This window comes from Artemia franciscana, chromosome 6, assembly GCF_032884065.1.
Source record: "Artemia franciscana chromosome 6, ASM3288406v1, whole genome shotgun sequence".
NCBI lineage: Eukaryota > Metazoa > Arthropoda > Branchiopoda > Anostraca > Artemiidae > Artemia > Artemia franciscana.
The window spans coordinates 34,132,642-34,156,069 of NC_088868.1; the positions used below are offsets into that span (position 1 = coordinate 34,132,642).

The 23,428-nt window shown below is 36.1% G+C and overlaps 1 protein-coding gene across 2 annotated transcripts in view; it reads right to left on the bottom strand.

The window, feature by feature from the left end:
- LOC136028345 (obg-like ATPase 1) overlaps positions 1-15,613 on the bottom strand; it is a 93,393-nt gene extending 77,780 nt beyond the window's left edge. Inside the window, exons 1-4 of one of the 2 annotated variants that reach the window (XM_065706131.1) lie at positions 15,549-15,613; positions 10,851-11,041; positions 5,117-5,177; positions 2,400-2,527 (exon numbers count right to left, since the gene is read on the bottom strand). In XM_065706131.1, the coding sequence (XP_065562203.1) occupies positions 2,400-2,527; positions 5,117-5,177; positions 10,851-11,031 (370 nt within the window). In that variant the 5' untranslated portion in view covers positions 11,032-11,041; positions 15,549-15,613. Of the gene's footprint in view, positions 1-2,399; positions 2,528-5,116; positions 5,178-10,850; positions 11,042-15,544 lie in introns of both variants that reach the window. The other variant, XM_065706132.1, reaches the window with a different exon arrangement.
- Positions 15,614-23,428: the final 7,815 nt, after the last annotated feature.

Below are 23,428 nucleotides of genomic sequence, written 5' to 3' on the forward strand. Positions count from 1 at the left end.
AAAACAAGTTTTTTCAACTGAAACTAAGAAGCAACATTAAAACTTAAAGCGAACAGAAATTATTACGTATATGACGAGGGGTTGCTCCTCCTCAGCACCCCGCTCTTAACGCTAAAGTCTGAATTATGTCCCAATTCTTTAAGAACGACTCCCGAGACACTGTTCGTTTAATTAGAATAATAAGAAGTTTTTTTTTTAAGTTCTAGCATAATTTCTGTTCGTTTTAAGTTTTAACGTTGCTTCTTACTTTCAATTGAAAAAACTTGTTTTTTTATTTAATTACACTAAAAATTATCAAAACCATAATGCAAATAGTAAGTACTACTATAATAACAATAACAGTATCAATGATTAATAATAGTAAGCCCATCGTCGAACGTAAAAGCAAAATGCATATCCGACGTTTTTACATGCAAGCATTTTACGCCGTTTTTATGACGTTTTTACATCCAACTTTCACAGAAGAGCAAAATAGAATACTATTATTTACAAGACAATTAGCATAATATCTGATGATATCAATTTTCGTTCCTCTGCAAAAATCTAAAAATAATGATCAAAAAACGAAATTCTTTGAATACTGTTAAACTCTGTTAAAAACTGTTTTTAATACTGTTAAACAGAATTTAGATCCTGTTTGTAAATACTGTTATTTATAAGACATTTAGCATCATATCTGATCATACCAATTTTTTGTCCTTTTGCAAAAATTGAACAATATTGATCAAAGCATTAAATTATTTCTTAATTTACGTTTTCATTTATTTAACCTTAAATAATTTTATTTCCCTTTCACTATCACTAGAAGTGCCTTTCAATACAGGTTGGATGCTTAAAACAGTATATGGCCGCATCCTCAAATAAGTTAACTCAATTGCACGAATATGTAGTTTCGAGATATTAATTCCGAACCCAAGAACAAATTTGAGGCTTTTGGAACGGTCAGAATCTAGAATAACCCAGGTTCAAGGTTAGAACGAGTCCAAATAAATTTGGGGCATTACTATTTAAATAAAAGATGGTATCCACTGCTCTAGGACTACCACCCCCTCCTTACAATGCTCAAGCCGTTACCACTTTCCCAATGTTTGTCTCTTTCTTCGTAAAATCCAAGTTGTAAGTGCAACAAGCGTGTCCCAAATGTTTACCTTTCAGGTTTTTTTTTTTTTTTTTGGGGGGGGGGGGTCAAGGACTGTTCCTCTCCATTCAAACATTAGGCCTTTCTGAAATTTATTCATGCCTACATAGCTGCAAAGGAGCTATGTCCTTTCGGTAAAGATGAAGAAGAGGGGCTTTTCCCTAACTCGGAAAGTTTTTTTTAGCTAGGCGAGTGAAACTTTCACAACTAGTATACAACCTTAAGTCGAACATTCAGTGGCGCCAATGGGGGGGAGGGGGGATTCCACCTCATATTTCAAACAATAGGGATATTTTATCCCTTTTTTTAGGGATATTTTATCCCTTTTTAGGGATATTTTACTAAAAATGTTTTCTTGTATTTTCACTGGAAAAATTTAACAAAATTAAAGATTTGTCCACCCCCTATACTTTAGAAAAAAACATTTTGGACCGTCCCCTCCTAAATTTTGTCTATTGGCACCACTAAAGGCATGATATGTGTCCACCACCTTTTCTAATTCTATTGCTACTGAGCAGACATGCACATATGATTTTTTTTTTTGGAGGAGGGGAGTAATCAGTTAAAACGATTTCCCTTTGATAATAAGAAGCGCCGAGAAATTTTGGAAACTAAGATTTTTGGCGAATTCCTGAGCAACGTCCTCTATATACTAGTTAAATATTTCTTTAAGATACCTCTCTTCAAATCCGCCCAATAAATTTGAGACTTAAAGAACGGTTATTAATTACAGCAGCCACAGAGAAACAGAGGCATTCCCGAGTTTTATTTTTAAAAAATCTAGCTAAAAAAACATTCCTTCTTCTTTCTGGAGAACTATGCGAGTTTTTTTTAACTTTTAGACATCTTGCTCTTAAACTAAATAGGCTGTAAAAAGGCTGTTTCTCTAAAGAAGCAAAGAATAATGTGGCTGGGTTACGAAAATACGTCGCATATGTAAACCAATGAAATTAGAGCCCACTTTCTACCATAGATTGACAGATAAGCAAATTATCTTATTCTCTTTGCAGCAAGGACACAGCCAGGAACTTGGTTCGTGAGGGAGGAGGAGGAGGAATTCTTTCGGAGGAGGAAGTGTACAACAACAGCAAAATCTTATAAACGCATTAAAAAATTTGTTAATATATATTTTGCTACATTTTTAACAAAAAGTCAAAAATGCGGGGAGGGGATTTTTCAATCCCAGTAGCCCTCCCTGGATACAACCCTGCTTTGTAGTAAGTTTCTACCTTTAAATCGCCCAGTAAATCTAGCAACTTACTACTTAAGTGAAAAATGGCGTCTACTGCTCTAATATGGGATAAGAAGGCATTCCCGAGTCCTTGGCCTTCATGTGCACCTTTTACTAAGCCGGCAATGTCAACAATGTTCAAGAACGCTGGAACTTTACTGAAAAAAAAAACAAAAAAAAAAACTATAAAATCCATGAAGAACAAGATCAAGGAAAGAATCGACTGAATCAGTTTTTTTTTGCGTCAGAGTATTTTGTTTACTCTGAATCAGTTGCTGGACAAGTATACTATAAAGCTAAATAATAAGAGTATAGAGACCAGCGTAGAATTATTACAGAATTATACTATAATTACGTAAAATTGTACATATTCATGCTGGAGAACATGGGCTGAAGGAAAGTAAAACGTAAGCACATATACGTATTGTGTGATTTTGGCACAAGCAGCTCCTTGATTTTTTTTCAGGGAGGAGGGACATAAAATTTACTCGATAATTTAAATAAGAATGTCCAGAAATATGTAGCTAATGGATAGTCTTGGTGGAATCTGAAAACGGAATCAAGGTAGAATCATATAATTAAAACCAAACTAGATGTTGTTTCACAAAGGACAAAACAAATCGGAGAATGGTAGGGGTACTTGTATTCACACATAGCCAGTAGATTTGCTACAAAGCTAATAAGACCACAATTGTCGCAGTTGTAGTAGATCAGTATATAATGGGGGCTCATTTGACATGGTATCTAAAGTTCCAGAGTCTTTTTTAAGTAATCAAGGCGAATATATCGCAGTAGTCTGGCATTTTGTCATTTCGAAAAACTATATACGGATATTCTGTAAAAAATACTGATCCATAGACAATATGGCAAAAAACTTATGGCCATTTTTTATTCCGAATTGTTTTCGTTTGAACAAATTTAACCCACCTCCGTAATATTGAAAAAGAAATGAAAAAATTTTAATAGAAACAAATTAAACCTGTCATAGACATAATGCTACAATCTCGAACCTAAAGAAGATATTCGACGCTATCGTCGAATATCTATCGTCGCCAAATTTAGTTTCTAGGAAAATACAATTCAGGCTTACGGGTGTTCACTGGTACAGATAGTGACGTCAAATCACGAAAATATAGGAGGGACACGTATTCTGAAAGGCTAGGTGGCAATTATGATTTTTTATTTTTTCAATAAAAAATGGAATTTTTCCATATTTAATGCAGGAGTAAATTCCTCCCGAAACAATGTCCGGATTACGTGGTACGTCTTCTTTTCTGAGTGTAGCGTATAACAGGGAGAATCTTCTAGATCGGAGTTATCTCCTCCAAAAAAAACTATTGTCATCTTTGCCCCCCCCCCCAACTGAGCTTCTAGACCCCTCCTCCCCTTAGTAATCTTAGACAAACATAATTTTTGGCTTAAAAGCAAAACAAACCTGAAAGTGCGTTTTTGAATGAGAACCTTTTTGCCAGCTCGAAAAGGTGTTGTGCTTCGTGAACGAAACTTTCAGGAATAAATATACTGCCCAAATCAGGGGATGGAAGATATTCTTATATTACAGCCCCCTCCCCTTCCAAGATAAAAACCACTTATCACGAAAGTGGACAACTTTTGCTCTCGATGAATGAAACCCTCAGGATCGACTTTTAAGCCAAATTGTCCTCTTTGCCCCCCCAACTGAGCTTCTAAAAGCTCCTAAAGATCCAAGAAGGCATTTTCAAGCTTGTGCGACCACCGCCTACCAGAGAACACAGACTACTCATGCATCACGGAAAATTTTGTGCAGGCGAACGAAACCCTCCAAATTTGATTTTTGACTCAAATTGGGCTTAGAGAAGGCTTTTTCAAGGTTCTAACCCCAACCTTCTTTTTACCTTCAAAAATAGCACATAAATTAGAAAATTTCATATGCAAGGAAAATGGAACCTTTAATTTTTTTTCCTTTTTTGGTGACACTCTTCGCGTTAACAGATAACTAAAACTGGTTGCAAGATTTCTTTGTGAAAGAATCAAGACGAATATTCAAAGATGACGCCTCTCAAGAGACTCTTCCTAGTTAGAGTGCAGTTTCTGAAAGTTAGCAGTGCAGATTGTAGCCATCGGTACCAGATCCAATCTTTTAATAAAAGGTTCTAATCTGGAGTGGTACCAATAGAACTTCAGGATTCCCTCGAAAAAGCAGACATCCATATTTTGCCATAGACTAAGAGACTTGTAAAGAGGGAGAGACAAGATGGATGGAAATAAGTTCTTGAGAACGAAAAACCCCAAGCAAAGTTAAGATGTCGACGCAGAATCTTTGGTCGGATGACTGATGGCTCCTTTCCTGAGTGGTAGAAATAGACGATCCAGGCATTAGAATGCTTTTCTACTTCCAAAATACAACATGAACTACATGAACTTAAGTATCATGCCCTAGAATGACATCCAAGTCATTCATATAACTAATAAAAGTGTGGGTTTCAGCATGGTAGGCTGAAAAGTCTCAGTCTCTTAAGTCTCCGTTACGCGTAGGGGGCAAAAGCCGAGCGTAAATTTCTTTTCATTACTGTCAATTATAAAGCGCATAGAAGAGAAATTATAAAGCAGAAATCATAAACTAAGTCCATTGATTTTGAATCAAAATCAAGTGGTTGCGGACATCAAGCCATGGCTAATTGTATAAAATGCCAAGACAGATAGTCCGAGTGAGTAAGGGGCAAATCTGGCATAAGCCCTTTTTGGGATTCTATAAAAATGATGCTTACCTTAAAGGTTTGAAATATTGACATAGATAATCGTATCTAGCATCGGGCACTGGTACTCGACGTATCTAAAAAGAAATTAAACATATAACAATGCTTAACACTGAAGTACTGAAATGAATAAAATTTATCAAAGAAACAGTTACAACAGAACTGACACAACATGCCATAGGCTCCAGAACCATATGTTTCCCAAAGGAGTCCACGACCATACAAAAATGAACTGTCCATTCAAATATTTTACATAAAAAATAATAATCAAAGCAATTACTATAAAAGTAGTTATAATGATAATACAGGAAAACATAAAAAGAAAAATGAATAAGAAAAATGATAGAAATAAAAAAAAAAACGAGTGAATATTTTCTTCCCAAAACAGTTGATTCTGACATTCGTATTATTATTATGAATGGATTCACAAAACTGAGTCGATCAAGGCTCAGGCTACAGACGCCTGTAGCCTCCGCTCCCCCCCCCCCAAATAGTGCGCCCTCTCAGCCCTCTCAGGCTTAAAATTTCGAGGTTTCCACCATTACTTCTTCCCCAGGAACCCTACCAGCAAACTTAGGGCCGGTCTCCACAGGCAAGACTGGCCCCTTGGAAGAGAAAGAAGAGTCACCCTCAAATCACCAGCCATCAAAAACAAGCGGTACTTGATTCTCAAAACCAGTATTAGTAAAAGTACTTCCTTCTCCCAAGTTGCTCTTCAAGGGATGTTTTGTTGTGCAATGGTCAGCACTTCACATTTCCTTGGGATTGAGCACTACCCCTGGGCATGATTTTGGTAGTCATCACTGGATCAAGTCCATCTAATTTTGGGAGTGTATTCCACAAAAAAATATCCCTCACAGTCAGGCACGGGGGGGGGCAGTAAATGAACGGTGACAGATAATACCAATAATAGGCTCGTATTAGAGCCTATTACTTGCACTATGAGAGGGTTTTCACCACGATCTTATTTTTGACGCGTGTCTAACACCCAGTAATCAACAACATATGTGGTGTTGTCCATACAATTTCAGTGTTTTTAAATTACCATAAGAAAAATAGCACAAAATCGCAGTTTTCAGTTATTAATAGACCTATGCTGGGTCCAGGAGACTAAAAATGTTTTGATTTTAATATCCTTAGGGCATTAAAATAAATTACATATTCTTATGAAACTCCTTCACAATGTATAAGGTATCTTCTTATTTTGTCCCTAGGGTTGAACATCATAATATATCACATCACTATTTCTCGCGGTACCCTAGGACCTTCCGCAACACCTTAGGGTTCTGTGCAACCCTGACTGAGATTGCATTCCAACATATGAGCGACCGAATTAAGATATCTCATGTAGCCCGGGATGTAGGCAAGAGGCCGTACAAGAGTGTTAAAATTTAGAGTTCATTTTGAAGTTCCATGCTTTTTATATTCTTAAAGCGAAATGATTCGCTTTTGATTCGATTCCGCTTTTGATTCCAATTATAATTAGGCTATCATTAATTTTGGCGTCAGCAGCCATAAGAAATTTGGTAAGAAAGATTTGAAGGGGAATTGCCTACTTCAACACATTTTTCTTGTACAAACAATTTTCGAACAGTTAAGGTTTAAAATAAATACGAGCTGTACATTTGGGATTAAAATTGAGTAAGGACATTCTAACTAAATATTTTTGACAAAAAAAATCACTGAAAGCGGAACCTTGTTCGAAGATACATCAAACCGTTTATAGTAACAAAGGGTAAGTGAAGAGCAAACCTAAAAACCAAAACCCTAAAAACTAAATTTTGGTAGCAATATATAGATCTAGGGATGTACATAGGAATTTTTTTTAAAAGCAAGGGATACTAAACAAGAGCTCATATGGCCTTTGTGACGAGGCAAGAAGAGCTAAGAGCCAAGAGCTCATATGGTATGAGCTCTAAAAAATTCTATGAATCAATAGATTGATATAAAAGGAAAATCAGAGGCTTAATGCCGGTCAGGATTTAAAATAAGAGCACTGAGTCACGATGTCCTTCTAAATATAAAAATTCATTAAGATCCGATCACCCACTCGTAAGTTATAAATACCTCGTTTTTTCTAATTTTTCCTCTCCCTTTAGCCCCCCAGATAGTCGAATTTGGGAAAACGACTTTATCAAGTCAATTTGTGCAGCTCCCTGACACGCCTACCAATTTCCATCGTCCTAGCACGTCCAGAAGCACCAAACTCGCCAAATCACTGATCCCCTCCCCCCAACTCCCCCAAAGAGAGCAAATCCAGTACGGTTACGTCAATCACGTATCAAGGACATTTGCTTAGTCTATCCACCAAGCTTCATCCCGATTCCTTCACTCCAAGCGTTTTCCAAGATTTCCTCCCTGAACTCCCCCCAATGTCAACAGATCTGGTCGGGATTTGAAATAAGAGCTCTGAGACATGAATTCCTTCTAAAAATAAAATTTCATTAAGATCCATTCACCTATTCGTAAGATAAGAATACCCCAATTTTCACGTTTTCCAAGAATTCCGGTTTCCTCCTCCAACTCCCCCCCCCCCTCCAATGTCACAGGGTCTGGTCGGAATTTAAAATTAGAGCTTTAAAGCACAAAACCCTTCGAAATATCAAATTTCATTAAGATCTGGTGACCCGTTCGTAAGTTATAAATATCTAATTTTTCCGAATTACCCCCCCCCCCCCAACTCCACCAAAGAGAGCAGATCCGGTCCGGTTATATCAGTCACGTACCTTAGACAGGCTTTTTATTCTTCCCATCCAGTTTCATCCTGATCTTTCCTCTTTAAGTATTTTCTAAGATTTCCGGTCCCCCCAACTGCCCCCATGACGTTGGATACATTTGAGATTTAAAACAAGAGATCAGAGCTACGAGGTCCTTCTAAATATTAAGTTTCATGAAGATCCAATCACTCCTTCGTAAGTTAGAAATACGACATTTTTTTCTAATTTTTCAGAATTAACCCCCCCCCCCAATAGAGCGGATCCGTTCCAATTATGTCAATCACGTATCTAAGACTTCAGCTTATTTTTCACACCAAGTTTCATCCCGATCCCTCCAATTTAAGCGTTTTCCATGATTTTAGGTCCCCCCCCCCCCAAACTCCCCCCAATGTCACTAGATCCGGTCGGGATTTAAAATAAGAGCTTTGAGACACAAGATCCTCCTAAATATCAAATTTCATTGAGATCCGATCACCCGTTCGTAAGTTAAAAATACCTCATTTTTATAATTTTTCAGAATTAACCCCCCCCCCCCAACTACCCCAAAGAGATCAGATCCGTTCCGGTTGGGTCAATCATGTATCTAGGACTTGTGCTTATTTTTCCCACCAAGTTTCATCCCAATCCTTTCACTCTAAGTGTTTTCCAAGTGTTTAGTTTCCCCCCCCCCCCAATGTTACCAGATCCAGTCGGGATTTAAAATAATAGCTGAGACACGATATCCTTCCAAACATCAAATTTCATTAAAATCTGATCAACCGTTCGTAAATTAAAAATACTTTGTTTTTTCTATTTTTCTGAATTAACTGGCCTCCCACCTCCCCCCCCCCAGATGGTCAAATCGGAAAAACGACTATTTCTAATTTAATCTGGTCCGGTCTCTGATAGCCTGCCAAATTTCATCGTCCTAGCTTACCTGGAAGTGCCTAAAGTAGCAAAACCGGGACCGACAGACCAACAGAATTTGCGATTGCTATATGTCGCTTGGTAAATACCAAGTGCCATAAAAACCAAGTCTATTTAATAATTTGAATAAGACACACCAAAAAATTCGATGAAATTTAGGATGCCCCCTCCTGCGCATGTGCCTGTATACATTAAATGAACTTACTTTTTATGGTGATTCCACATTTTTACCACGGCATTCTTATTGTCCTCTCCCCTTACGGATTCCTGACAAAATAAGTCACACAAATTGTTTATGTTTTTTTACTCCCAAAAAACAGGGAAAACCACAGCTTTCCCAGACGATTTTTTACTTTTGCTGATCCAGCCTCCCTTCCATTAGAGTTGTATTTCACAAGGAAGAGTGAGAAGCAAGGAAAATATACAGGAGATAGAATATGTATTGTGCAATTCCTCAAGAAATACAATCTATTTTTTAGCTACCACACCACAAGAGTAGGAAGTTTGATGAAAACTGATCTAGTTGTTTGAAAACACTTGAAAATATTCCACACATGAGTATTAGACATAACATTTCAAGAACAAACCCAACAAGTTGCTACCACAACAACACTTCTACAAGTTCAAAGCCTATAAAGTTTGTCAGTACAGGAACAAAGGGTTATCATTATTATATCTGGAGTCAGAATTTATCCTCCACAAAAAAAGGGAGAACTAATTTATTTTTTTGGTTTGTGAAAAAAAATATGAAGATTAGGAAAAAATATATAGAACAAAGATGCACTACAAAATCTCTAATAGTTTACCTTATAAAAATTAGTGCTAAATTTAGCTAATCACCTGCATATTTTGTTTGCTTTACTTTTAGTTTAGCTATGACAAGAAATTTTGTGGGTTTTCTAGAAAAAAACCAAGAATTTTATTAGACAATAAAAGTTACTAAAAATACTCCAGACCAAACATGCACACATGCAATAGGGGCAATTTTATCAAAGCAAGATAAAACTATATAAAATCCATTGGCAACAAAAAATCCTGGTATTAATCAGGAGGATTTGAGACAGAGGCCAGAGAAGTCTTCTTTCCATAAGTTCTTGAAGAGACGTGTCACATGTTTTATGGTGTCTGTTATGGGCCAAGAGCACCAATTCTCGAAAATGTATGTAGAAGGGCAAAGATTTTTCTCGATTTTCCCTCATGAAGATACAACAGAATTTACTTTCCAAAATATAAAGGGGAAGGGGGCAGCTTTACTTACCTTGGTAGTATTATTAGTAAAGACAGTTGGAGCAGTGAAGATGTTAAAAGTAGAATAGCCAAGGATCAGGTTGTTTTTTTCACAGCTGAAAACAGTTTGAAAGAATAAGAAGATAAGTCTGTGAACCAAGATTAGAATATTGGAAGATAAGGTGATGACAGTCGTAAAATACGGTACTGAAGCATGGGTGCTCCAAAAAACGAAGGAAGATTTGCTAGATGTTTTTCAGACAAATTGCCTATGGATAGTTTTGGGTATAAGGCTGACTGACTGTATTTCAAACAGTAGGCTGTACAGAAAGTGCAGCTCAACCCCACTTTCTATGGATACAATAAGAGAAAGGTTGAGATGGCTAGGACACATTCTGCAAATGATGGATGACAGCTTGTCAAAGATTGTCCTTTTCAGCCAACCGTCTGGGGCTAAACGGAAAGCAGGTTGTCCACAGTTGGGGTGGGAGGATGTCGTAAAAAAAGATTGAAGGGAACCGGGAGCTTCCTGGGAGGGTGTAAAGAGGGAGGCTTTGAATAGACTGGGCTGGAGGAAGATCATACATAGCTTTATTGGCCTTAGGTGGCTTGGTGCTGCAGTGAGTTGTTAGTAGTAGCCTAGTAGTATAATATTTATGTAATAAGCCCATTAAGATCTTAAACAGTTCCAACTTTTAGACGTTATGGTTAAAATGTCAACCTTTGATGTTTTTTTTTTGTTTTTATTGTCCTAACAACAAAACAATTGAAAGCAAGTACTAAAGCAAGTACCAAACTCTATACAAAATCAGCACTGAAAAAAAAAGCAGAGAATAAGAAAGAAAGAAGAGACTAAGGTTAGTGTATCTTTAGCATAGCCAACAAGTAATACTTATTTTCATTGGGGTCAATTGTGCAGAAAGGGAAGTTCTCAGCAGAGGCTTGGCTCTTAGTTAGGACATTAAAAAATGTAGATTTCCCAACATTTGGGATGCCAACGATTCCAACTTTGAGGTTAGTGCCCACTCGACCAATTAGAGGTTTCACTTCTGGAGCTGCTTCCTTTTTGGGTGGCATTATTTAAGCCCTGCAAAGGATAATAGATTTAGATAAAAGCAACAATGAGGTAGAATAAGAAGTACTATAGCTCCTGTTTCCTGCTTGACCTCCAAAAAAAAACTAATGTCCATAATTTCTAGACCTTTCAACTGTACTGGACAAAATGATTATCTCAAAATTTTGATTTGATGTATTTGGGGAAAAGATGGGTGTGGCAGGGGAGAGCTGATGTGCCCTCCAATCCTGCCCAATTTAATTCTACAATCAAATGAGCCCTTTTTAGGGTGTCTAATAAAAATAATTCTATACAAAATATCCTTGTTAAAAAAAAAATAATAAATAATAACACATTGTACCCAAATTGCTCTTTACTTAGGCAGTGCTATTGAAATGCCTAAAATCCAAACATTGCCTATTCATCCTGTCATTTTAATAACATCATTTAGCCAAATTCAAGCATATTGTTGTCTTTTAACATTTTTTTAAATTTATTTTGTCCTGCTTTTGCTTCATGACCATGAAATATATATATGGCAATTGTGGTGCTGATTTTTTTTAAATAAACGGCTTATTGTATGTGTCATCTGTGTTTTACATACATTACAAACTACTCATGACCATGGGTACTAATTGGAGGAGGGGGCATTTGCCTGTCCCCTTTAGATTCTGAAAGAGACTTTTTTGTCAAAAACTACTGAAAAAAAAACGAAAAAATGCTCTTCTTCCAATTCAAAAATCCATTTAGTTGCCTCTACTTTTTAGTGTGAATTAATGCCCCTGTTGACAGCACACACCTGAATTGCTCCATGTTTTATTTATTATAATTTAAATTTGCAGTAGATATTTTTGGTTTTTCACTCAGACAGTAGAATAAGATAAAGTGGCAACATTAGGAGAAAACATGTTAGTGCACTATCTCAAGATGAAGTAGTGATTAGAAATGAATCTCTACTTTTGGTCAAAATGAGTAAATATTAAATTATTTATATATATCACCAAACTAGTCTAAAATCTTCTGCATCTCAAGCTAAAGCAAACAGAGCAGATTTTTCTGAATATAAATATTTCTGAATAGAGATTTTGGTAAATTTTCTGATTAATGTAGTGTTGTGATAACTCAGAAATAAAGACACTTAAGGAATCAAAATTTTATTTTGAATCCAAAAATAACATTCATTTGTATTAAAAACAAACTTTTCCTTGCCCCCTTAATGTACAAATGTATACACTGAACTAAGAATTTGCCCTTATTTTCAAATACTTTGTTTTGGCTACAAAATACTATGGCTAACCAATTAGTGTTGCCTCCTGCCCCCCATCTAGCCCTGTAAATATAGCACCTTTAAAAACCACTTCTTGGATCTGCCCTGTTTCAAAGATTGAGCTGTATTTTCCAAGACAAGTGTCTGAAGCTAAAATGTGCATTTGTGATTAGCATCCACTGTAAATGTTTATGGGTTGGTTGACTGAAGGAAACATGCTAAATAAATAAAAGTATTAGGCCTACCATTGGATTCTGTAATGTATGATATTTCCAAATATCATCATTGCTTTTCCGAAATTAAACCTCACCTACTACCCCCCCCCCCCCCTGATAGTCCAATGTTTAGCCCTAATAATAAATTTCTATATTATTGAATTTTTTGTCATATACCATAAGTCCTTTGTTGACACAGATTTTCTGTACTCTTGACTTGTTATAATTTAGTCATGTCTGGGATTATTTTCAATAGGCTATTTACCAAAATATTATTTCAAATGATTTTAAAAAGTGGATAGCAATGGAAGAAAACATGATAATCTGATTAGAAAGCATAATCTACATTATAAAAATAGAATTTAATTGTTTTAAATTCCTTACATTACAGCTTAGAGACCATTAAGTATGTCAATCCTTTTTGCTTCACAATGACATTTATAAGAATGACTTTCTTGTATGGCTGCTTATTACTTCCTGAATGAGGATTCAGCAGCCTCCAAAATTAACAGTAACTATTGAATATAGCTGCTTTTTTGTCAAAATATTTAGCAGTAACTGTGTCTTCAGATAGTTTATTCCAACTGTTGATGATGCTGGAGGAAAATAATTGATTGTAATCTCTGGATATGGTAGACTGCTTAACAAGTTCCTACCACTGACCTCTGGTTCTTGAATTAGGACCAACAATGGAAAATAATGCTGAGAGATTATTTGCCTTCATTAGTGTATAGGTTAGAATGGTTACCTCTATTTCTCCTGTATACAAGTGTTGAGAGTTTCAACTTGGATAGTCTTGCCGGGTAGGAAAGCTCCCATATGTCATATGTCACTTTGGTGGCATGTTTCTGTACATCTTCCAAAACTTCAATGTTTTTTTTTTAATACAAGGAGGCTACAGAAACTACAATTTTGAGCCATAATGAAAGCCATGCTGCAAGTTGGGCAAGATATTATATGTTTCAAGATGTCTAATAATTGCAGAATTGACTATTACCTTAAATTGCATTTACAGCAAGATAAGGTGGACTACATCCTCCAGAAGAATATCTCACTGTTGAATTGATAAGGTGACACAATTAGTGGGTGTGGTATCCCACTGGTGCTTCCACTCCAAATCAACTGCATTTTTGAAAGAATGAATTCACTAGTGACAGTCTCAATGGAAAGACTGTTCCAATTTGGGACAGCATGTACTGAGAAAAAGTTTGTCCTCTCTCTATAGAGGGCTCCTGTTACAGCTTCATTGAGTGGCCTCTTGTCATGGTGGCAAGGGAGGGATTAAAAATGGAGTTAGCCATGTTATTTTGGTACATTTTCTTGACAAAAATGACATCTCCTCTGTGCTGCTGGTAAACCAATGTGGTTATCTTCAGGCAATGTATACATTCAGGGTAGGGAAGCTGTTGGTATTGGTTGGCAACTAAGCTGTTGGCTTAGTTGTTTTTCTCTGTATCTCTGTATGTTGTTCTTCTAAACAACCACTGATGGCATGCTAATGGGTCCATGATTTTTTAGCAAGGTCTTTTCTATATTTCTTAAATATTGGAATTATATGGGTGGTTTTCTAAACTAGAGGTAGTCATGAAAGATTCAAGGATAAGTTGAATAGCCATCAGGATAAAATTCTAGTTGAGTGACTTCTTGCTATCTCAGAAAGGGGTTAGGTTAGGAAAATGAAACTTTCAGGGATGGGTCTACAGGCTTTCTATTACCAGTTTCTTTTTCTCTGCCTTTAGTTCTCAAAATGCAATTCCTGTTATTTGAGTAGAATTCTGAGCCACATCAATGTTTTTCTTCAATTTGTTTTTTTTTTATTCAAAAAATGTATTTGCATATGTTTAAAACCTTATAAATTGGGATTGGGCAAAGTTGTGAAGCTGCAAACAATTTTGTTGAACTTCATTCAAGCAGAAGATCTATTTTGTAAGATTTCACTTTTATAACACACATATTTTTGAAGATCATCAAAGGTCAGGGCCTTCTAGAGGGAGAAGGAGTAGAGGTAGGTACTACAAAATACCTTCCCTTCCCAGAATAATATAGGAAATGTATTTGCATATGCTTAATAAAGGCTTATAAATATGGATTGAGCAAAGTTGTGAAGCTGAAAACAATTTTGTTGTACTTCATTCAAGCAGAAGATCTATTTTGCAAGATTTCACTTTTATAACACATATAGCCTATTTTTGAAGGTCATCAAAGGTCAGGGCCCTCTAGAGGGAGAAGGAGTGGAGGTGGGTACTTCAAACTACCTTCCTGGGACATACTTTAGCCTGTAGACCCATCCCTGAAAGTTTCATTTTCCTAATCTAACCCTTTTCTGAGATAGCAAGAAGTCAATCAACTAGAATTTTACTGCCATCAGTACTATTATTTAGCAATATTAAGGAGACCATTGTGTCAATAATGTTTAAGAGAGACAGTTCACATTCTTTAGGGCAAGATGCACTGGGATTTTTTTGTTTCTTACAGCCCATATTAGCCTACTAGAGCTCAATATGAAAATATAGTCTATATGCTTTATTTAGCCATAGGGCTAAATATATGGTTGCTGTCAATAATGTTTAAGAGAGACAGTTCACATTCTTTAGGGCAAGATGCACTGGAATTTTTTTGTTTCTTACAGCCCATATTAGCCTACTAGAGCTCAATATGAAAATATAAAACTACTAATTATTACCTGGTGCCACTATTACTTATGATTTTATTTGGTATACTTAGCATCATATTGCCTGGGCTATGCCTACATTTTTCAAGCTAGCCTAGCCTAGTGCCATACAATCCTTAGAGAGAGAACTCTAATTTCTGGAAAATACAATGGTTATTCGGGTAATTTAGCTGTTGGAATGGTGGATACTATACAAGTACTGGCTTTCTTGTCATCAGCTAAAACTAACTCAACTTGTTTCCTTTAGACCTTAGGCCTAGCCTTCTTTATTTTACTTTAGCATATATCCAATCAAATTAATTTTGTTAAGCTATTAATTCCTATCAAAATTTCATTAACTAAAAACGTATTATTTTGTGCAACAACTTCTGTATTCTAATTACCTACCACGTGCTAGGCAATCTTGAAATTTGGCAAGTAATGAAGTGATGAAGATGAAGCTAAAGCTAGATCTTGCGCTAAATCAAATCCTTGAAGGAAAACTTTCAAAACCCAGAAAAAACTTATGAAAAAGGTCATTACTAACCTTGATATAAAGATCATAGATTTGATGTTTAAATTAAACTGTATATTTTACAAATGAACAAAAAGTATTGGATTTTTAAAAATCCAAACAGTTGGGGCTGTTTTCTTCTTGATCAGACATTATGATGCTTAAATTAAACTGTATGTTTTAAAGATGAACCTCAGCAATTGAGCCCATATTAGGCGTATGGATTGTACAAGACTTTATAAAGAGGGAGAATTGCTATCAAGTTTGGACCCCTCCCCCTCCCCCTGAATTTTTTTGTCTGCCTCGTAAAAAGTAACATAATATTTTTGAGGAGCAAAAGTATTGGATTTTTTCGAAATCAAATCTCTTAATAAACAAAACAGTTGGGCTTCTTTTTTTCTTGGTCAAACACTATGTTGAACTGAATTATAATATTAGCCATGGCCCAATAAGGCTTTTAGTGTTATTAAGTACCATATGCGAGACGATAACTATGAAAAATTACTAGAGAACAGAATTAAGAATATCACTGCTGAAAAAAAAAATCTTTGAAAATTCTTTGATTAAATATGCTGAGCAATGGAAAACAGTCCTATTCTCCCGTTTCTACCCCTCATTTGTCCCATTTGTGCAAATCAAAACACTAAGTGTGCCACACAGCTTAACCACGCTTGGTACAGTTTCCACCAGGCTTGAATTGCACCACCTTGTAAGCGTAAATACATTCTAAGACCACACTGGCTATACATGACGTATGAAACAAGTAGAGGAAAGGACATAATAAATGAAAAGTGAAATTGTAAAGGTAAGAAAAAGAGGATTTTCCCACCAATGGCAACCCAATTATACTTGTTGAATCCAATTGGTGAGTTTTCCTTCATATATTTCTGGCTGTTTTTTTTTTTATTATTTAGTATCTAATCGGCTCTTTTTAGGCTCATTTCAAAAGGTTATTTTTCTTTATTTTTTTTTATGAGCACTAGAACTGCTTGACGGAGGTCTTTCTTTTTCTTCTTCGTATTTTGCTACTGGCTGACAAAATTCTCGTTTTCTTACCTTTATTATTTTATTTTTCATTTATTATATCCTTTCCTCTCTTGGTTTCATGCGTCCTGTATTCGTAATTTCTAGAAGTGGACGCCCCCTCGATAAATGTCTGCTTGTAAGAATTCCCTGGCGAATGTCTGATGAAGTGACAAGGATTGTTCCGTTACTGTGAGATAGTTTGGGGTCCGGCTGTGACATAAGGTTTTTTTTTGTTCATACTCTTGGAAAGAGACCCTGGTTGCGTGTTTTCATAGCGGCGTTACGGGAGGGGGGGGTAGAATTTTGACCAGATTGCCTAATCAGAACCGTGGCGAGGGTTGCCAGTTGTAGGACGAAAGTACTATTTAGGACTATCTTATAATATGTAGCATGTACTCAAGGTTGCTAAGATAATGCTAAAATAACTTTTTAGTGCTGTTTTATCACTATTATAGTCAATTTTTTTGCTATAGTACTGAAAATCGCTGTGTAGCACGCTAATTTGGGCAATTGTAGCCCTTTAAGAACTGACCGTAGTGACAACCCTGACCGTGACTGCGATCAGTGCTGCACGGTGATCTTGAGAAGTGAGAAACTTCAAGAAGCTTATGGCCCAGTAAAGGCCATAGTATTTCACTGAATGCTTATTAATTTGAATCTAATGGGAGGGGGTTAAGAGTGGAGCTGTGACTAAATTAGCGTGGAGGAGGAAGATGCGCAGTTGTGCTGGTTTCAGGCGGCTTGAAGCTGTGGTGAGTTGTCGGTAATAATTTTAGCAGTATAAAAGTTACAGAATGCATCGGTAAAGCTCTTTCAAGATTCCTACAACATTTTTAAAGAGTAGAGAAAACCTGAAAATGTCTGAAAAATAATAAGATCTCAAGGTAAAGAAGTCAGTTGAGCCCTAAGCCGCTCTTGTCAACATACCTGGTTTATATTAGACTCTGGTTTATATTAGGTTTACTGCCAAAATACTTTTACTGACAAATTAGTTCAATATGCTGGCTAAAATGAAGTCTTCTCCTTAAGGTTAAACACAGCCTACGTATTCCAAATTCATTTCTTCTGCAATTTAAACATTCTTTTATGTGCTTTGAAGAAAAACTCTATTGTGGAAGTTAAGTGGACTGTAGTTGATTAACTCGGCATCTCTGACTACTGAATAATTTATGAGCTGCAGATCAAAGGATTTTACTGTTTTATTTACTGGGGGAATGGTCTTAAACAGATCATATCTTTATTTTACTTTGGCAGGGCAAATGTAATTTTTTTTTTACATATCGCTTTTGAGTACTTGTCTGTTGTACCGACCACACTCAAGAAGTAAATGTATGTTAATCATGATGAAATAAACCAAAATATGATGAAAATATAATATTTTACTTACCAATTATGGATGCTACGATTGGGAATTACGGAAAACAGGCCACCCGGAATGCATTATATTAAATACCTAATCTAACCTAAATATATTAAATATTTCCCCAAAATATACCTGTATAGTAGTTTTTCTCAGTGAGATTAAGCTAATAATCTCCGAATGCAGACTGAGAAATCGTTTCTACTCAGATCAAGAACTCGAGTGTGGTTGGTGTAATAAACAAGTAGCCGCTGTTGTAAAAGTGATGAAAGTGAAAAAGTAATGAGTAATTTTGGAAGAACTAACAATCAAAAAGTAAAACAAACAAACAGTTTTAAATTTAAAGTATTCAAGGTGCAATATTGCCTGATGTGCATGTTAGTCACACCGTCACAACTTGTGATAAAAAAAGCAAGACTTAAGAGTGATGTGTGCTTTTCTTTGATTTTAATTTCATACTTGTACTGCAGAAACAGATAATCGAAATGGCAAAAGATCTTTTATTTCCAAATATTTATTGCAATACATTTGTGTCTTTTTGTAGGTTCATCACACAAATCGGAAAACTACTATTGTAAGATTCCACAGTTTCTAGTTTCAAAAAATTATGCCTAAAATCTTCAGCCCAACTTATCAATAATAAATTTTATGCTTGGAAGTTGAACTTTGCTCAGCTCCCAAAATTACTCACAAGATACAACAGTCACGCCGTAGCCCGGCGTGATTTTTATTTATCGTTGACTGTGCCAGTAGTCTTGCTCGAGCATAACTATAAAGACGTTTCTTGGAATTTTGATCAAGCTGAGATTCATAGCCAACTCTTTAAACTCAGCTTCCGTGATTGGTTAGTTTAATCTACGTTGTCGTGCCTATTTGGGTCTCACAGGTTGAAAGCAGAGGTTTCATGTGTAGGGAGGGGAGTCTTCAGTTGCAATATATTCAATTAACCGGTAAAAACGTTTGAATCCATTAAATCACTGTTTAATCGATTTTACTGAAATATTATAACCTTTCGCAATATTAACTTGAATCGCGACAGGTAAAACACGTTTAAATGAAGTTTCGTACCAGGTCAGCTCCCCTTCGGCTGTTTTTCCTTGTGGATGCCGTTCGTCAGCTTATAGGAGAGTGTTTGTGGGTTGCCTTATAAGGCAAGTGAGTTCATTAGCACTTGCTCTAAGGTTGTGATCAGTGGCGTGAATTGGGAAAGCGCAGGTGCATGTGCCCCCCCTGGATATGCAAATCACTGTTCGACAATTCCATTTCAAAATTGAAAAAAACAGTAAAATTGCCCCCTCTAGATTTTAAAAGAGTTGATCCTCCCCCGATTTTCGTGTATAGACGCCTCTGGCTGTAATTGGTTTAACTTCCCTGCAAAAAGTGATATTCTGTTAGGAAAGTAAAACATATATTTACATTAGAAATAGTACATGTAACTCCCAAAACCCTCAAAAACAATATCCATCAATCAATCTATTTATTCAACAAATAAATTTACAACAAAAACACTTCGACATAGACTCCCCCGTAAGGCTCTATGGCCAGGAGAAAAAAAAGGGGAGAAACAAAATGAAACAAAAACGAACAAAAAAAGACGAGTATTTTCAACGTATTGCATTTAGACAATCCCCTGAATTAGAGGAAACAAGTAGAAATATTGAACGCAAGTCAAAATCACCCTTTGCAATAAAATCCCCCCCAAAAAATTATAAACATAAAATATCAAATAGACTATCACAGACTACATACAATAGACTATCTGTAATTGATGTGATATGCGACAAAATATACAAATATCAGATGTAGGGAGAAGTCCCAGGGCCTTTTCGTGTCTTTTCAATAAATCTCTAGGTACTCTTTCCATTTGCATCATTCTGTGAAGTTTGAAAAGGTGCATACGAGGAACAGACACGGACATGGATTCTTTTTTTCAGTGGAAGGGATGGAATTAAAAACTGTAAATGAATGAATTATTTAGGGAACCGGAGGAATTGTAAGGAATATTGCACGACTCTCGGTGTTACGAGGTGGTTTCAAAGCTCTTCCTCTCTACTTAAATCCCTAGGGGAGGGGAATCCTTTAATACGTACTAAATGCTTCCTTGTATTTTTTTTATAGAAAATACGTCACCGATGATTAACTTTTTTGGGGGGGAGGGTTTACACATAAAAACTAAAAAGGCATAAAAAATGTGTTTATATCAATTTTGTTACGTTTATGAGTCAGACAAACATTTCGGGGGTGGGTTCAAGCCCCCTATCCCCCCTGGATACGGCCTTACCGATGACCACATTATGCGCTCAGTCCTTTTTGGATGAAAGTTGGGAAGAGCTACTTTTCACAAATCCAGGAAGCTGTCGAGCTGAGAATGAAACTTTCAAAATATAAATCTGCAACCAAAAGCATATCTTGGAATCATTTAGGGATCACCCGCTTTCCGTCAGCTTGCGTATATGTGGGAGCACCATGTAGGCTGAACAGTTCCATCGTATATGGCACAGTCCCAGCCACGTTTGGCACGCGCTATATGGTATATTTGATTTCTGAAAGTCAATGATCCCTCGGGGATTGAGTTCCAAGTTTGCTATTTGATCCAATCTCCCTTCAAAACAATGACTTTTCATAAACTTAAGAAGTTCTGGTGCTTGCCAATTGGATGTTTCAGCACAGCGTCTACAACCAAAATTAGAGTCTGGTAAGGTGTCCTAGGCTCATAAGGTCATCAATCCTGTCCACAGATAATCTTTACGAGTCGTATGAAACAAAAAAGGGTGAATGTGTGAAGCGGAGGCACCACAAAAATGTAAGAATGGGGGAGGCAAAATTGTATTTGGTCAAAAAAGGATATTTTTCGATAGAAATACTAAAAAAGATATTTTTTTTTAATCTACGAGAAATCAATTGCCTTCTTCAATAGGTACCCTTGCATGATGCTAGATCCTACGCCATCTTGACCTATCTCAGGACGCAGATCCTAAGTTTCCTCCTCCTAGTAGTAGAACTGTCTGGGGTAACGATACGTCGCTCTTCGTCACTTATGCTATACAATGAAGCATAAAAACATAGTAATAGAACATACGTTTTGGTACAAAAAGAAATGAATTACTTCTCCTTTTGTAACTTCCGGCATTAGATTTCCCATTTTTATAAAACTACCCACTACATCATGTCGCTATTGTCGCAACCACAAAGCGGCACATAATACATTATTCCCCCATTGTGCAATATTTGCTGAAATACTTTGCATTGTAGCATTTTTCATTGAGTTTGAAATTAATGGATGTCCCCCTTTGGATTGTAATACAACAGGGTAAATTTCACGGCTTTCCCGACGCACAGACCTGAAAACTAACCCTTACCAATTTATTGATTCTTTTTAAGACCTCACGGTGTTTTTCTGCGGTAGGTGATGATAAAGATGAGTTACGTTTTGTTGACCCTCAAACAGTGACTAAGGGGTGCTATTTATATAAGTTGTGATTTATCGTACGGTAATATTTACTTCCAAAAGCTTAACGGCTTTCTATGTTACCCAGTGAAATGATTTGGAAAAAAGTTTTTGCATTTTGTTGGGATACAGAAGGCTGCATAACTTTTGTTTGAAATATTTTTTATAACTAGTAGGCAGCGCTGCATGGGAGAGGAGGAGTGAGAAAGGATATACAGGCTGGGCCACTGAGAGGGGGCCAGAATTCCTGGCGCTTTAGCCTCAAAAGGGCATATTGCAACACGCTTTTTTGGAAATTTGCTACAGTACACAAGTATAATTGTTCTTTATTTGATTTGTATTGAAAATATTTTTTTTTAAGATTTGTATACTACTACTACTATTACTACAAACAACAACAACTCACTTAAGCACCAGGATGTCTTATGCCAACAACGCTACGCAAGTTCCCCCTCCATCCCAATCCATTTAAAGGTTCTGTCAAATTTTAATAGAACATTTAGGCTAGAATAAATAAATAAGAAATGTAGTTGCAAAAGAAGACTGGGATAAGGTTATGTGCAGGTCTTTGCATCCAGCACCAGAGCTACTACGATGACCTGTCATCTTTATTTGCCTTGGACCGATTTTGCTAAAAACAAAGAGAGGAGGAGAGGCCCATGAACGCATTTGTCCCCGGAGTCCAGTCTTGGATCACAAGGTCATTGCAAAAAATCCTGAAACTAGAAAAAGGGAGTGACAAAACCTTCCTTTTTTGCAAAACTTGATTTTCGTTATAAATCAACGAAACTGACAATTTATACTTTCAATATTTTAAATTTAGGTGGTAAAGAACCTTAGAAAATACATTGTGTATTATTTCATTGGAGATAAAGGATTTAACTTTAACATCGAGAAATTAAAGTTTTGTTCTTCCAATACCGAAAAGGACCCTTGTAGTTTTTATGTACTTTGGCTAATTAACAAAGTAGGGGGGGGGGGGAGCAAACCTCCCAAAGGGGGCAAAATACCCAGCTCCCACAAGATTTCTCAGTTGATCTGATTTAAAAAATAAAAATAATAGTACATAAGAATACATGGTGTTAAATAGTAGATGAGGGGCTGAGTTTTTCTCCAGGGCCCATTCTTGGATTTCGATGGCCCCCTTCTTATTTGCCAGTAAACATTCTTTCTTTTCTCCTTTTGTCCTCCTTCTTTTTAATGTGTTTTTGCTGTTGCATTGGTGATTTCCATTTTCATTATATATATATATATATATATATATATATATATATATATATATATATATATATATATATATATATATATATATATATATATATATATATATATATATATATAATATATATATATATATATATATATTATATATATATATATGACTAATGGCTGAGTGGTTTTATGACTATCATGTTGACTAATGCCTGTGACCCCACATGTCTCCCTAGATGGAACCCTGACTGTCTAGAACAGTTTTGTTGAACATTCATAAAAAATAGTGTGGATAAATGTTCGCAACAGTTTAAGTAGACAATGAACAGTAGAAATAAGATTTTAAGATAAACAATTTATTTTGAACAGAATAAAGTATGACGGTAAAGTATTGAGCTTAAAAAACGAAGATGAAATTCTAAAAAAAATGGTTACAAAAAGGTTAATTTTGACAATAGTTAACCAAAATAGGAAGTAGCTACCAAGGGGCTATTATGAACCACGTCTGTCATATGATCATGTAATAAAAACCCGACCAGAAAGTCCTTTCAAGAAAATCAAAAGGTCCGGAAGTCCCTACTATATAGCTGCTCATTTTGCCCCCCTGTGACGTTTCTATAGACGATTTTACTCTTTTTCTTCACCAAACAAAGATCTACTACTGAGCGAGAGCACGTGTTCATCATAGGGATCCCTGAAAAGGGATAGCATCAAATTACTTCTTATTC